We start from the raw sequence: 13,024 nt of genomic DNA, 5'->3' as shown, positions 1-13,024 counted from the left end.
GGGCAGCTGTTGCGGCCGTGGCTTAAACAATGCACCTGGTTTGGCTCCGCGTCTTCCCTGAGGGATTCTCGGGCTAGTAGTCTCAGCCTCGAACCCCCCCCCCCCCCCCCTTTTTTTTTTGACGTTAACGTCAACTAGCTCAATGCGCCATCTTGGTAAAAGGGAGACCACAAGAAAAGCCCTGTGGATGACAGATGTACAGATGTGCTCTGCCGTGTCAGGATCAGTGGCGGATCCAGAAAGGGGCAGGGGTGCGGTATATGGGTGATGCCCCCCCTCCAAGCCCGTGTCAGCAGCACCCCCCCCCCCCCCATTTTTTTGCTCAAAACACTTCCAATCACTAATCAGGACAGGTGAGTTTGACCGCTGTGAGAACATATTAAGAACTGGTCTTGATGCAATGATGGACATTTTATGCTACTGAAAACAAAAAGAAGTCATGTTACTTGGAGTGGTGTTGCTTCAAGCGACCGCCACCAACACCCCCACCTCTCTAAAATGAGTGGCTGGATCCGCCCCTGGTCAGGATTACCTCACCTCAATTGATATTCACAATCCTCAACATGCCTAACACGAAGGGAATATACTGTAAAAGGAACATCTTGTTTTTGTGGAAAGGTGTAGAAAGAAGAAATCGGAGCTTTAATCATTTGTTCCGAGCACTCTTCAGCCGCAGTTCCAGAGATCCGTTGCGTTCGGGGTCATCAGCCTGCTTGGTGTCGTTGTTTTCGCTCGCGGATGCCGATTTTTGTTGTGACACGTGCTTGGTCCTTATATCAGGCGCGTCTCCCAAATCGCTTGAATTATAGCGCCTGCTATTGCGATGGTAATTTTAATTACGCTGTGTCTAAAGGTACGTCGGACGTACCCGAATACCAAAAGCTAAAGGTACGTCCGACGTACCCGAAACCGTGAGTCTAAAGATACTTCGGACGTACCAGAATACTAAAAGCTAAAGGTACGTCCGACGTGCGCTTTCTCGCAAGTTTTCACTCAAGCGACTCAAGTTCCACCTGCCCGTCCGTCGTTTTCAAGCAGTTCGCACGACTGACCTCTTAGACGCGCGGATCCGAGAAAAAAAAAGTTTTCGTCAACGAGTTTGTAGTTGGACGCGCAGACGTTGCACCGGTTACATCAGACGTTGCACGGGTTGCACTTTCTCGCCTACTCAAGCTTGGTTTATACCACGGAAATGTTTATTCCTCCGTGGTTTACACGCAGCTATTATATCGCTTGATTAGGAAAAAAAAAAAAGTTTTCGCCATCGGGTCGATTTCGATGCAAGTAGTACAAATCAATCCATTCCAATCCAGTTCTTGGAGTCCGTCCGAGTCTGTCAGGTGTTCTGTGAGTCTGTCTTATCCATAGTCTTATCCGTCCTACTTGTGTGGCGCCATTCTCCCGTCTCTTCAGTCAGCGTGTTACAGGTGTTCTGTGGTGACCGTTCCGCAGCACGTGCGGCGCCAGTCAAGTGTTCCCGTTCCGCAGCTCGTGTGATGGCTGGCAGCAAAATGAAAGTTGGGGACAAATTTCCAACGTTCAGGGAACTGGAAGCTGCTGTGAAAGGATACAGTGAAGAGAAGTTCGTGCAGTTTTACAAACGTGACTGTCGAACTGTCACAGCGGCGAAGACCAAAGTGAAGCGTTTTCTGAACGAACGACTTGGAATGTATCAGGTGGTTTACTGCTGTATCAAGGGGGGCAAGTCTTTCAAGAGCCGCAGCAAGGGGGAAAGAGATACCAGGTGAGGGCCAGCACTGGTCATTGTTTCCTTTGTGTTTCTTTCTGTGCTGCCAATCCACCATGGTCAGCGACGTGGTTGCGTTGTACACATCATGCATTTAGACGATTGTTTCCTGAGAGACATTGAGCATGTGACAACGGATCACTTTCAGCACCTTTCAGGCTGGATGTCCGGCGTTCGTGAAGTGCAGGGCCTCTGACGATGGGAACTTCCTGGAGGTTATTGAAATGAATGAGGACCACAACCATGAGTTATCGAAGGTATGGAGTTCCTAAGCATCCTTAAAAGTGTGCGACAGTATCTTAATGCCCTGTCCTTCATCCCTCACCATGTGTTGTTAAATTAAGCCAATACAGCTTTTGCTGTTACCTGTTCATATTGGTTAGTGAAGTTCAGTTCTGTTTTTTCACAGAAACAAACCTGAGTTTTGAGGTTATACAGGGTGACATGCACCACTGAAATATACTTTTGACGAAATGTTTGACGTGCTTACTTGATCGCGCAAAATGTTCTCGCTCAATTCTCATTGAGCTGGTAGCACCAGCACAGGGGATGCGAAGTTTTGCGATGTCAAATTAATGGGATCAAAGCAGTACATGCAGGTTCATTTCTTATTCACACTCAGAGGAATTCCTGCTGCATCATTATTACATTGAGGCAGATTAACTGCAACTTGCTTGTCATCAAAGCCGCCATTCTACAGTGCTACTACATTCAGGAACTGTGTCCTTGACATCACATGCGAGCCATATATAGGAAACACAGATTTACAGTTACAAGCATGATAAGGTGAGATTGAAGTGAGCTTGCTTGTGCTAAGAACCTAGATGCCATATATGCAGAATGTTGTCTGCACTTGTTTGCTTCACTCTGTGAGCTTGACATTGCATAATGCAGTTAACCTATAATTGCATATGTAGTTCAGTTTAACATTGAATGAAAAGTTTATTTTATTGCAGTTACTCTACAGCCACCTGCCACAAACCAGAGCATTAAGAGAACCAGGGGCCAAGGAGGAAGCCACACAGCTCTTGGCTTTGCATGCCAACAAGAAGTTGGTTAAGAAAAGGATAGAAGAAAAGACGGGGAAACTTGTCCTGCTCAAAGACTTGAGCAATGCGGCCTCTTCCCTCAGACCACAGACAAGGAATGACCTCATTAAGACTGCAGCTCTTCTGCAAAATGAGCATGGTAAGCACCTGATATTGTAGCACAAGTTTTTAAATAATTGCATCTGGGTTTTCCAGTGGGCTTCAGAGAAACTCGTATGTACAGTCGGCCAAATCTTTTACATTTAGACCATGAAATTTATTTCTACAGGTACAGACTACCACATCCTTGCTGATGGGGAAAACTTCCAAGGAATTTTGCTGTCCAATGAGTCTATGCGGTCAAATATGGATGCCTACCCAGAATTCCTAGGAATTGATGCCACCTACAAGCTTCTAGAAATACGAACACCAGTCTATGTGATGCACGTTGAAGACTCCAATGGAGACACAGAGACAGTATGTGTTGCAATTCTTGTGAATGAGTCTGCACCCACTATCAAATGGATGTTGGAAAAGTTCAAGGAACTGCACCCATCTTGGCCAAAAGTAAAGTGTGTCATGGCAGACAAGGACCTTTTGGAGCGTGACCTTCTCAAAGAAAGCTTCCCGCAGTCGAAGGTGCTCATCTGTGTGTTCCACACTTTAAAGACTTTTCGACGCGAGATTGCCTGCAACAAGATGAACATCACTGCAGAGGAAAGGGACCAAGCCCTGGCACTGCTCCAGAAGATGGTCCTGTCACGATCGAGTGAAAAATTTGAGGAGCTTCAACTGGAATTTGACAATAATGTTTGCCAAGAGATCCGCTCTTACTATGACAAAAACTGGCGTCCCATCAAGGATGAGTGGTACACTGGACCCAAGTTTATGTCTGAAAACTTTAACAACACTACCAACAACAGAATTGAAAGTCTGAACGCAAAACTGAAAAGTGTTATAAAAAAGAATAGCTCCCTTGAAGAGTTTGTGTGCTCACTTTTCACAGTATTGAACGCCTTGAGCGATGAACGTGACCACAGAGCATTGACAAGCATATCCAAAAGACCTTGCAAAGCACCTTCTAGCCCTGAAGAAGCTATGTATCAGGAATCATTGACTCCCTATGCCTTTAAGCTTGTAAGGGAGCAGATCTACCTGTCAGCCAAGCGAGTACCAAGTGACCAAAAAGCAGATGTGTTCACATTCGAGGCGTCGTCTGGCAACACGTCAACAACAAAAACTAACTGCAATTGTTCCTTTTGGAACGCTATGAGACTGCCATGCCGGCATGTGTTTGCAGTTAGGCGGACTCTGAACATTAGTCTCTTTGATGACAAACTTTTTCTAAAAAGGTGGTCCAAGGCATATTACTACTGTCATCAGAGAGCCTTCCTTTCTCAAGAGAAGTGCACAACTGAACATTCCATTTCGGAGCAGGCTGCAAAACCTCGGAGGCCAATGTCGCAGCATGAGAAATACAGGGAGGTATTTCCTACATGCAAGTACATAGCTCAACTTGCTGCAGAAGAAACAGGTGAAAGATACCAGGGCCGTCTAAAAGTTTTGTTGGCACTCTCTGAGGCATGGGAGCAAGGGCGCGAAATTGAAATCGTGGAAGTGTTGCGTCATGAAGCCTCATCCCCTTCATCACCAGAGCAAGTCAGACGCCAGCTGGAGCTGACTGTGTCCGTAGAAGAGAATGCAGAGTCACCCAAAGCTGCATCAGGTGAGGATTGGGACACGTCTGAAACTGCAGATCAGAATAATTCACATGATCAACCAGATCTGCCTCAAGCACCTTTAAGCCATACCGGGGCAGAACCACTTCATACCACTCCTGAGAAAGAGCAGCGTGCCCATAATGCAGGTGCATGCGAAACTCCTGATGAAGTGAGAAAGGCACAGCCACGCGAGAATACCTTGGCCCCTGCAAGCAGCGCCGGGCCTTCAGACTACATGCGCGAACGCCTCGGAAAGCTGAAAGTGCCCGCTAAGGTGAAGTCACGAGGTCGACCCAAAGGGGCGGAGAAAACCGTTATTGGGCTTCCACGACGGCGGCAGGGACCCCACAAATCAGCAGCAACACTGCAGCCATTTCGCGATCTGCCTCCTCAGGAAAAGGAGCTCAGGATCCTAAGTTGCTTAGTTCCTCAGGGCCTGCTAAGTGAGGTTCAGCAGGGGAAACTGCTACTCGGTGAGTTGTGAGATTTACCTTTATTTATGCTTAAATTTCCTATTTTGTTGCAACTTCAGTCGCTATCTAAGGTGTAGTACGAAGGTGTCTGATATCACCTATAGGGCTGCAACTACAGCTACATTCTGTAAGAATATTGAGTGTTCAATTCACAAAATAAACCTGAGCCCTAGAAATAAGTTCCCCTTGTTCAGATTCATAGCATTCTGTTGTACCTTAAAGCCATCTGATGGCAGGTTCAGAACACTTATTCAGTAATTTTTACAGGTGAGGACCAGGTGGAAACCATACCTTCCAGGATTCCAGAGACAATCCTCGACGAGGAAGTTCACCTTGACTGTGTCCAGAAATACTTCACTGAAGACGGCTGGACAGCTGTGCTGGCAACAGTCAAGGTGAAGAAGCAAACCATAAAGTGGAAATGCAACGAATGTCGGGACCTGTTAGAAGAGGACCCTTCTGTGATTTGTGACTTATGTTTGTGTTGGTTCCACCAAATCTGTACTTCACTGAGCAGCCGCAACAGGAATAGTTCCTGGTTTTGTGCGAAGTGTGTAGCAGCAGCCCAAATGTAAAGGAGCTGCTCCGTGAGTGGAACACAGCGATGGGAAACCTGCTGCAATTGCTCCTACGTGCTATATTTTGTTAAAGCTGGTCCATACATGCTACAAATGATTACTCCAACCTGCTACGTTTTGTGAAAGCTACTACATTAATGCTACAAATGAGCAGAATTGCTCCAAAGCTTCTACGCAAGCAGGGTTTGCTTCTACGCAAGCAGGGGAGCTCGCAAGCAGGGTTTGCTTAAGCACAACAAAAGATGGCTGAGTGTATGCCCCACTGGCATGCTTATAAAAAATGGAAGAAAGCTTAGTGCTGTTTCATGCGAGTGACATTTACATGTATTGTGTGTCTGTGTATTTGTTCCTATTATTCTTCATACAATTGTGATCCTTTGATTAAAGCTTGCATTAGTTGTGCCTTCAGTGAACACTGAATTCATTCATTGTATACATAGTTTGCATTGACGTCACCATGGCCGCCATCTTAGGGCCCCCAGCTACTTTGAGATGCTGGGTTAGCTCAAACGGTGACATAGGATTTGTGCCGGTGCCCTTCGCGTTCCTTTGATTCCCCACAGCGCGCCTTGCGAACAGAAGAAAGTGGGGACATCACAAAAGAACACGGGGACCGAACAACTGTGTGTCCTCCTCTGCAATGGTACTCTCTAATGACATAAAAAGTCACGGTTGCCGCCATCTCGGAGCACCCAGTGCAGAGAACCTGTCTGTGATGTCACGTGAAAACTATGTATAATAAGAGCATTAAAATGCTGTCTGGCCTGTCTTTTTCGTTTTTGCAACCTGCTAAGGAGGAGATCATGAGAGCACCCAGGCGTAGGCGGCTAGCTAGTTAGTGATCTAACTTGGCTAACCAGATAAATAAATTCGTTTGGTTTGCTAAGAAATGCTTTGCATTTAAAAATCTTACATCTTGTTTTTTTCCCTGCAGTAATTAGCTAACGACCCGCTCATCTGGAAACCTCGTGGACTCAAGCGCGCTGGTTAGTTTTTGGGAGCCGGTCGCAGTTACGGTTTCAAAGGTCAGCGAGTAGGTCGGCTCCCAGAATGGTTTTCGTGCAAACTCAGCTGGCTACATAGGCGCATATCACACAAAACCGCGTTCGCGAGAGTACCGCACAGAACTCTTTGCCCGAAAATTGCTCTGCCGAGGGAAGGACATCAGCCTCTGTACTTACGTGCGAGCCTCCCCCTTTCCGTTCAAAAGATCTGCTAGGAGAGAACGGCACCGCCGACATCGACGCCGTTCGTCAACCACGCGATGCTCTAAGTTTTCCATTGTCACCGGTAGTACTCGCTCCCTGTCAGTCTTTTACGTGAGCAGGCTCGCACGAAGGCTCGTTTCTTCGTATATATGCAAAAATTGGTACGCGGTAGCCGTGGACCCACCCGGCAACTCCCGGCGTACGTCCGACGTATCTTTTTTTTTTTTTTAGACTCAGTTTCGCGTACCCCCGACGTATCTTTAGACTCACGGTTTCGGGTACGTCGGACGTACCTTTAGCTTTTAGTAATCGGGTACGTCCGACGTATCTTTAGACTCACGGTTTCGGGTACGTCGGACGTACCTTTAGCTTTTGGTATTCGGGTACGTCCGACGTACCTTTAGACACACCGTTTTAATTAACCATTTTCGCAACTTCTCTTGCGATGACAATCATCACGCAAGCGGGGCGATTTGACGTAATTGAATGTCGGGACTCGATTGTCTAATCAGCAAGGTAGGACATTGTTTTTGCATTGTTTCACGTGACATGACCTTTCAAAAAAGAAAGAAAGAAAGAAAAAGTGAAATGAAGCTAGTATAATTCACAGCACAATTTGTTATGGCGACTTCCGCCGCATCGACTGAGCTTGTGGTAATGTCGCCGTCGCGTCTTCCCGACGCCGCTGCATGAAACGCCACCTGTTATTGTGAAACGTGCGATGGCGCAGCGTGGCGCCTGATTTGCCGCAGACTTTTCTCGGACGACGCTTTACGGATGAGTGCCCAGCTGGGGCCGCGCGTGCACTCGATCGGCCTTATTCGACGCGGATCTCCGCGCATTCGCTAATGGGAACGTCTGTCATGAACATTTGCGAGCTCACGTTACGCGTGGGACATGAAGTGCTCCAGACGGCACACGCGTTCAGACTAATCTCTTTCTCTCGCGCTTTACATCTCCCCTGCCTTTTCGCTACCGAAGAGTTCAGCTTTACACGCGGTGGAGCGAGCGAGCGAAACGAGTGCCGAATCGCTACGGAAATGGTGTTGACTAAAGGTGTTTTGAGATAAGAGGAAGTGAACGCTGCATAATCAACCTCCTACTCGTTGAGCCAGCTTTCAGCGGCCAGGCAGTTTTGCGAGGCTAATGGCGGTGAAGCAAAACCGACTAAACGTAACATATTCATGCACGCAGTCAGCGCACGCGTTTCGGGGGTCGGGGGAGGGGATCGGGGGGAAGGAGGTATGTGACGCATTGCTTCATGATGAAGCTGCTCACTTCGGTATGCTACGGCATGCTCACTTCCCATTTGTTTGGAAGGCGACCCAAAACGAGACGAGTTGTTGAGCGCAAGGGTGCAATGGGGAAAAGCGCACTCGAGTGATGGAAATTGAGATGAGGGCCTAACGATAAAGGCTTATGTATTGTCATCTTTTTGATATCGCCAGCTAAAAGTATATGGCCGCCCGGGTTTCGATCTGTCTTGGTTGTGAATGCTCAGCCAGGCAGGGGGTGCTGTCCGCCTTGTGGCATAAACAACAGGGTATATACACACATGACTACTGCCTTAGCGGTAATACATCCTGTGGCCTCATAGAAACGGATTTCAGTGTGCGCGAGCTCGTATAAGCGCTTCTCATCTCGTGAAGCAGAACAATGGCTGTCATTTTCCCGATCCACCATTGATGCTCGCCACGTGTATAGGCTTTGTATATCGTCTCTGCAACCATTCCAGGTCACGGCCACGTGCAGCTGCACGCGCTCTTCCGAGGACGCAACAGCTGGCGCAGAGTTGAACGTTTCCTGAAGCGCAATAGGCTTGCGGGTCCATTGTGCACGCGCTGACCGTTGTATACAGCGACCTCGGCACATTGATTGAGAAAAAAAAAAGTCGTTGGGAATAAAGCGCTATTTGCAGATTATTGAATATCACGAATAGGTCAGCTTTCAGCGAGTCGAGGCTGGTAAGCACTGAGGGAACGCAAATACGAAAAAAAAAAGAAAACTGGAGGTGACGGTGGTAGTTTGAACTTTCTGCAGCAGATTTCCGTATTCTGTAATGGTTCATTGTTGTTTTTTTTGCGTATGTGTGTTTTTACCTCTCCCGTTCACTGCAGAAACACTTGTTTTGTCAACAAAGGGGGCAATGGCGTCGCCAGTGGTATACGCATGGGGAGTTTGTGTCTCTGTAGTTTTGTGCTGCAGTTCATGCGCGATGATCGCGTTAAATGTAGCAGTTGACGTTTACATATACTATCCTCGGCATATACAAAGTGGGCCCACTTTCCCTCATTTCCCTCATTTCTCACATCTCTCTCGTGAAAAATAAATGGCGCGAACGGTCCGCTGAGTATCATTACGGATTTGTTGACGCATGTGCATTGCACGTTCTGTGATGGGTATTGTGGTGACACTCTGTGTCGCGCTGTTCGTCGCAGGTCCGGCGTCTGGCAAGCGAAGCAGGCTGGCGGCGGGCGGCGAGACTAGTGGAGGCGGCGGCCGCGCGCTCTGGCGGCCCCTGTGGCAGCCCGGCTGGCACCCACGGGGGGCTCCCCCGCCGCTGCTGCTGCCCACCATGAAGGCCTCCGAGGGTGCCGGAGGGGCAGAGCAGCTCGAAGAGGCCCGCGTCGAGGCATGGCTCGACGAGCACCCGGCCTTCGTCGGCGATTACTTTATGCGCAAGGCCTCGAGAAAGGTTGGCACCCCTTACCCTCTTCCTTCGCGCTGACGAACCGTCATCATCAAGAGTCCCCAAAGTCGCGTGTGCCGCACAAGTTGAGAGAAAGATCGTCAAAATTAGTGCATACATTTGTTCTGTCCTAGCTTCAAGTGAGCTGGGTTCTCTCCCCATTGAGGTGGCCTACTAACGAAGGCGTGCACAGGTGACAGCGTGCCCCTTCCTTTCACGTCCATCACAAAAACTAAAAATGCACGATTTGCGTCACTGCTTGCCTTTGAAACATCCATATTAGCTGACATATTTTACTGCAGTTGTAATGGCATGTGCAAACGCTGCAGCCAAGCCCTTAAACAGCCCCCCCCCCCACACACACACACAAAGAAAAAAAAAGCAAGCGATATATACCTTTCCCGTTTTGGGTACCATTTGCTCATTTGAATAAGAATGTCTTCCAGGTTCTTCGTCGTTATTTCAACAGAGGTGTATGAGCTTTACTAAGGAATGACCAACCAACTACATGCTACTTGTAAAATAGTGCATGTTCCAAACAAAATTTTACGAAAAATGACAAGACTTGTAATTATGTGCCGCCTGTGTACGACGTTTGTGCGAAAATAACATTACACAGGAAAACAGCCACAGTTTCCCTCGTGTGGATGAAGCGATGAATGCGATAGCAATGAACTGTAATTCTACATGAACTAAGGCTAGCAGCTAACTCCATGTTGCGCAGCAGACATAAAGGAATACGGCTGCTCCAGCGAGCGAAGTGCTTTTCGTGATACCTGTCGCATCAACGCGAAGTAAGCGGTGGGACCACAGAACTCGCAAGGTATATGAAACGTGTGCTGATTTCAGTCGACATATAGCGTGACCGCACGATTTTGATCAAAGTTCGCAGTTTCTGCACGAGTGACGCAGCTCCTCGCCACTACCTCTTCGTGCTCCTTCGCCCGACGACACCGGCCGGCGTGTTTCATCTGTGCGTGAGACGCGTCCGTCTGCAGCCTTCGCAAGACTTCGCTCGATCAAGAATACAAGAAGCGTGGGGCGATCTTATCGATTTGAACTTCATATGGAATATAGCAGTGAATGCTCCAAGAACCGAAAAAAGAATCACGCCTCGAGTGACCATATGATTGGTATCACAGTTAAAGAGCCGTGTTGTTTTATTATTAAACTTGGACTATACCGACGATAGTGAGAATGGTCATGTGTCACATTCTTGATAGCTGTCGCTCTCTCTTTCTGGTTCCACAGCACACTGCAAAATTGCCTGAAAAAGTGGCAGTCAGGATGATTCCTGTCGAATTCAATACGGACGATCGAGCAGTTGTTCCATCGTGAGCGCGCCACTATACTCGCAAACTTCCAATATCATAGTTGAGTGCAGCCGAGCGTTTCTGCACGAACTATTAGATGGTGCGCTGTGGGCCGGGAGCTAGGCGAGGGTTAATAGGAAATAAACAAAGTAAACTTGAGACACAAGAACGCACAGCATGTACTTTCAAGTTGTTGGATTTTGACCTCGTCGACCGCGATTGTGTCCACGTATAATGTTCAGCTTTACTATAATTACTTTGACAGCAGCCTTCAGGCACGTTGTCTCGTCGCAGTGCGCTTTCGCTTCGTTTTTCTCTGTCCGCCTTCATCACGAGAGCCTCATTAATTGCTTGCAACAGTAAACCTTCGGTTTCACGTATCAGAGTGGCCGGCGTGATAGCTTGATTGCTTACGTCGGGAACACGGATCAATTCCTGATGCTACGACCGCTTTTCCTGTACTTTTTATAGTGCATTTAGCGAAAAGGTATTAATTAAAAAATAATCTTTAAAGCGAAAAATCTGTGGTGAACACAGCATCGATCTCCCACAACCCTCTCAGTATTACATGTCAGAGCGCGTGAACGACAAGGAAAATAGGTCGTTGTATTTGAAAAGCTGTGAATTAAAAAAATGCATCTAGAATATTAGTATTGTTGCCCAAAAGCTAGGAAGAAGGGAAAGGGGGGGGGACTTATAGCGAACGGAAGTTGCAAACAATGACGCTTTTTGTATGTAAAGTGTCAGATTTAGGGGGCGTCGCAGTCCCTAATTTTCCATCGTTATTTGCTTCGAAACTGGGTCTGCCGTATTTTCGCGTGAAACGCAGATTCATGATCTCTCCTAGAAGTAATGATGGCTAGCAATTACAGCACTAAAACTTTTACTTATAATGAAATTCATGCATTTTTGTTTTTTTTTCTTTTTTAAATACGAGAGATGAATTTGATTGCTGACGCAAGCATTTAAACTATACTTTTAAAGCTGGCAGCAAGATAAGCCCCTGCTTATTACAATAAGCCCCTGCTTATTGCCCCTGCAATAACAATAAGCCCCTGCTTATAACAATAAGCCCCTGCTTATTGTTAACCGCCAGAGTTCCAGAGTTCCTTACACCGTGGCTCGGGGATAGCGATTTCAAAACACTCAGTCAGATTGGCTAGATTCGCGCGCATTCTGGATCAGCCCGTCGCCGTCTCTTGGTTGCCACTTTTTCGGCCAAGGACGCTGCATCAAATCTCTGCCGGCGTTGTCATTCCGCTGCTGCAGAATGACGAGCTGAGGACCAACCAGCTTCGCTGTGCCAAGCTATGCGCAACTTAGTGGAAACATCCAGCATTTTAACACGAAAGTGCTTTATGCCGAAGTTGGCCACGGCTCCACTGACGTACTTTGATCGCGGATATGATGTAAAATACACATAAACAAGGGGCAAAGAAAAAACAAGAAGAAATAGTTTCGTCGCCAGGAGTCCAGTTCTCGCTCCACAGTGCACGGCGCTAAAGAACTTGGCCACACAGAGCTTCCTTTTTTATTTATTGCCTGGTGCGAAAGTTACAGTAAGGTCAAGAGACAGAAGATAGATTAGTGAAACACTGTTGCAAGGCCGTCTAGTCTAGAAATATATCTTGATCACTATGCTTGACTAGCTGAACGATACGAAAAAAAAAAAAGCTCGGCCACACACAGCTCGTTTCTTAGCATACTAACAGCGAGCTATTTATGTAAACCATTTACTATTGGCAGTACTCAAGGTTTTATGGATTCAGCGTGTTTTTGTAATCACTAGCGAGATAACGCGACTGGCGCAAAGCACGCGCTGTCGCGTCGTCGCCCCGCGCGTTGCGATGCGTGCGCCAGGGCCCCTATCGTTCGTGCGCGCGTGGCCATACATCGTGATGTGGGGGAGAGTGGGGCTTGTAAGCCTTGTTCTTTTAAAGGTCTTTCTTGTGAACCTTCGACGAAAAATTTTGGTCTGTCTGTACATTTGCCTGTCGGTCCGCCCTAACAATACCTCAAATGGCATCAAGCGGCCAACCCCATTCGCAGCGCCCACCAATATTTCTCAATGTTTAGCGTTCATAGCTGTGCAATTGTCAATTTAAAAAAAGCAAATATTGCGCATATCTGAGGCACCGCAACAACGCTTCGATGTTTTCTGTGTCTGCCTTTATACTAGAAGAGGCACACACAAGTAACTCTTAGGAATGTAGCGTTTATTCGCGTTGCGCTGACAGTTCAACGCGATGCTCAAAAAGGTGTTTCCA

The 13,024-nt window shown here is 47.4% G+C and overlaps 2 protein-coding genes across 5 annotated transcripts in view; both read left to right on the top strand.

The window, feature by feature from the left end:
- Positions 1 to 13,024, top strand: part of Pde11 (Phosphodiesterase 11) — a 646,106-nt gene that overhangs the window by 502,551 nt on the left and 130,531 nt on the right. For all 4 annotated transcript variants that reach the window (XM_075879467.1, XM_075879468.1, XM_075879469.1 and 1 more), the window contains exon 2: positions 9,194 to 9,450. In XM_075879467.1, coding sequence (XP_075735582.1) covers positions 9,194 to 9,450 — 257 coding nt within the window. The remainder of the gene's footprint in view (positions 1 to 9,193; positions 9,451 to 13,024) is intronic.
- LOC119186025 (zinc finger SWIM domain-containing protein 3-like) lies at positions 827 to 5,960 on the top strand. Its single transcript, XM_075879466.1, has 5 exons — positions 827 to 1,744; positions 1,896 to 2,004; positions 2,704 to 2,935; positions 3,065 to 4,969; positions 5,237 to 5,960. The coding sequence occupies exons 1-5, from the start codon at positions 1,497 to 1,499 to the stop codon at positions 5,542 to 5,544; spliced, it is 2,802 nt and encodes a 933-aa protein (XP_075735581.1). The 5' UTR covers positions 827 to 1,496; the 3' UTR covers positions 5,545 to 5,960.

Source organism: Rhipicephalus microplus, chromosome X, assembly GCF_043290135.1.
Source record: "Rhipicephalus microplus isolate Deutch F79 chromosome X, USDA_Rmic, whole genome shotgun sequence".
NCBI lineage: Eukaryota > Metazoa > Arthropoda > Arachnida > Ixodida > Ixodidae > Rhipicephalus > Rhipicephalus microplus.
The sequence above is the reverse complement of the archived record's forward strand: the minus strand, read 5'-3'. Positions and strand labels throughout refer to the sequence as shown.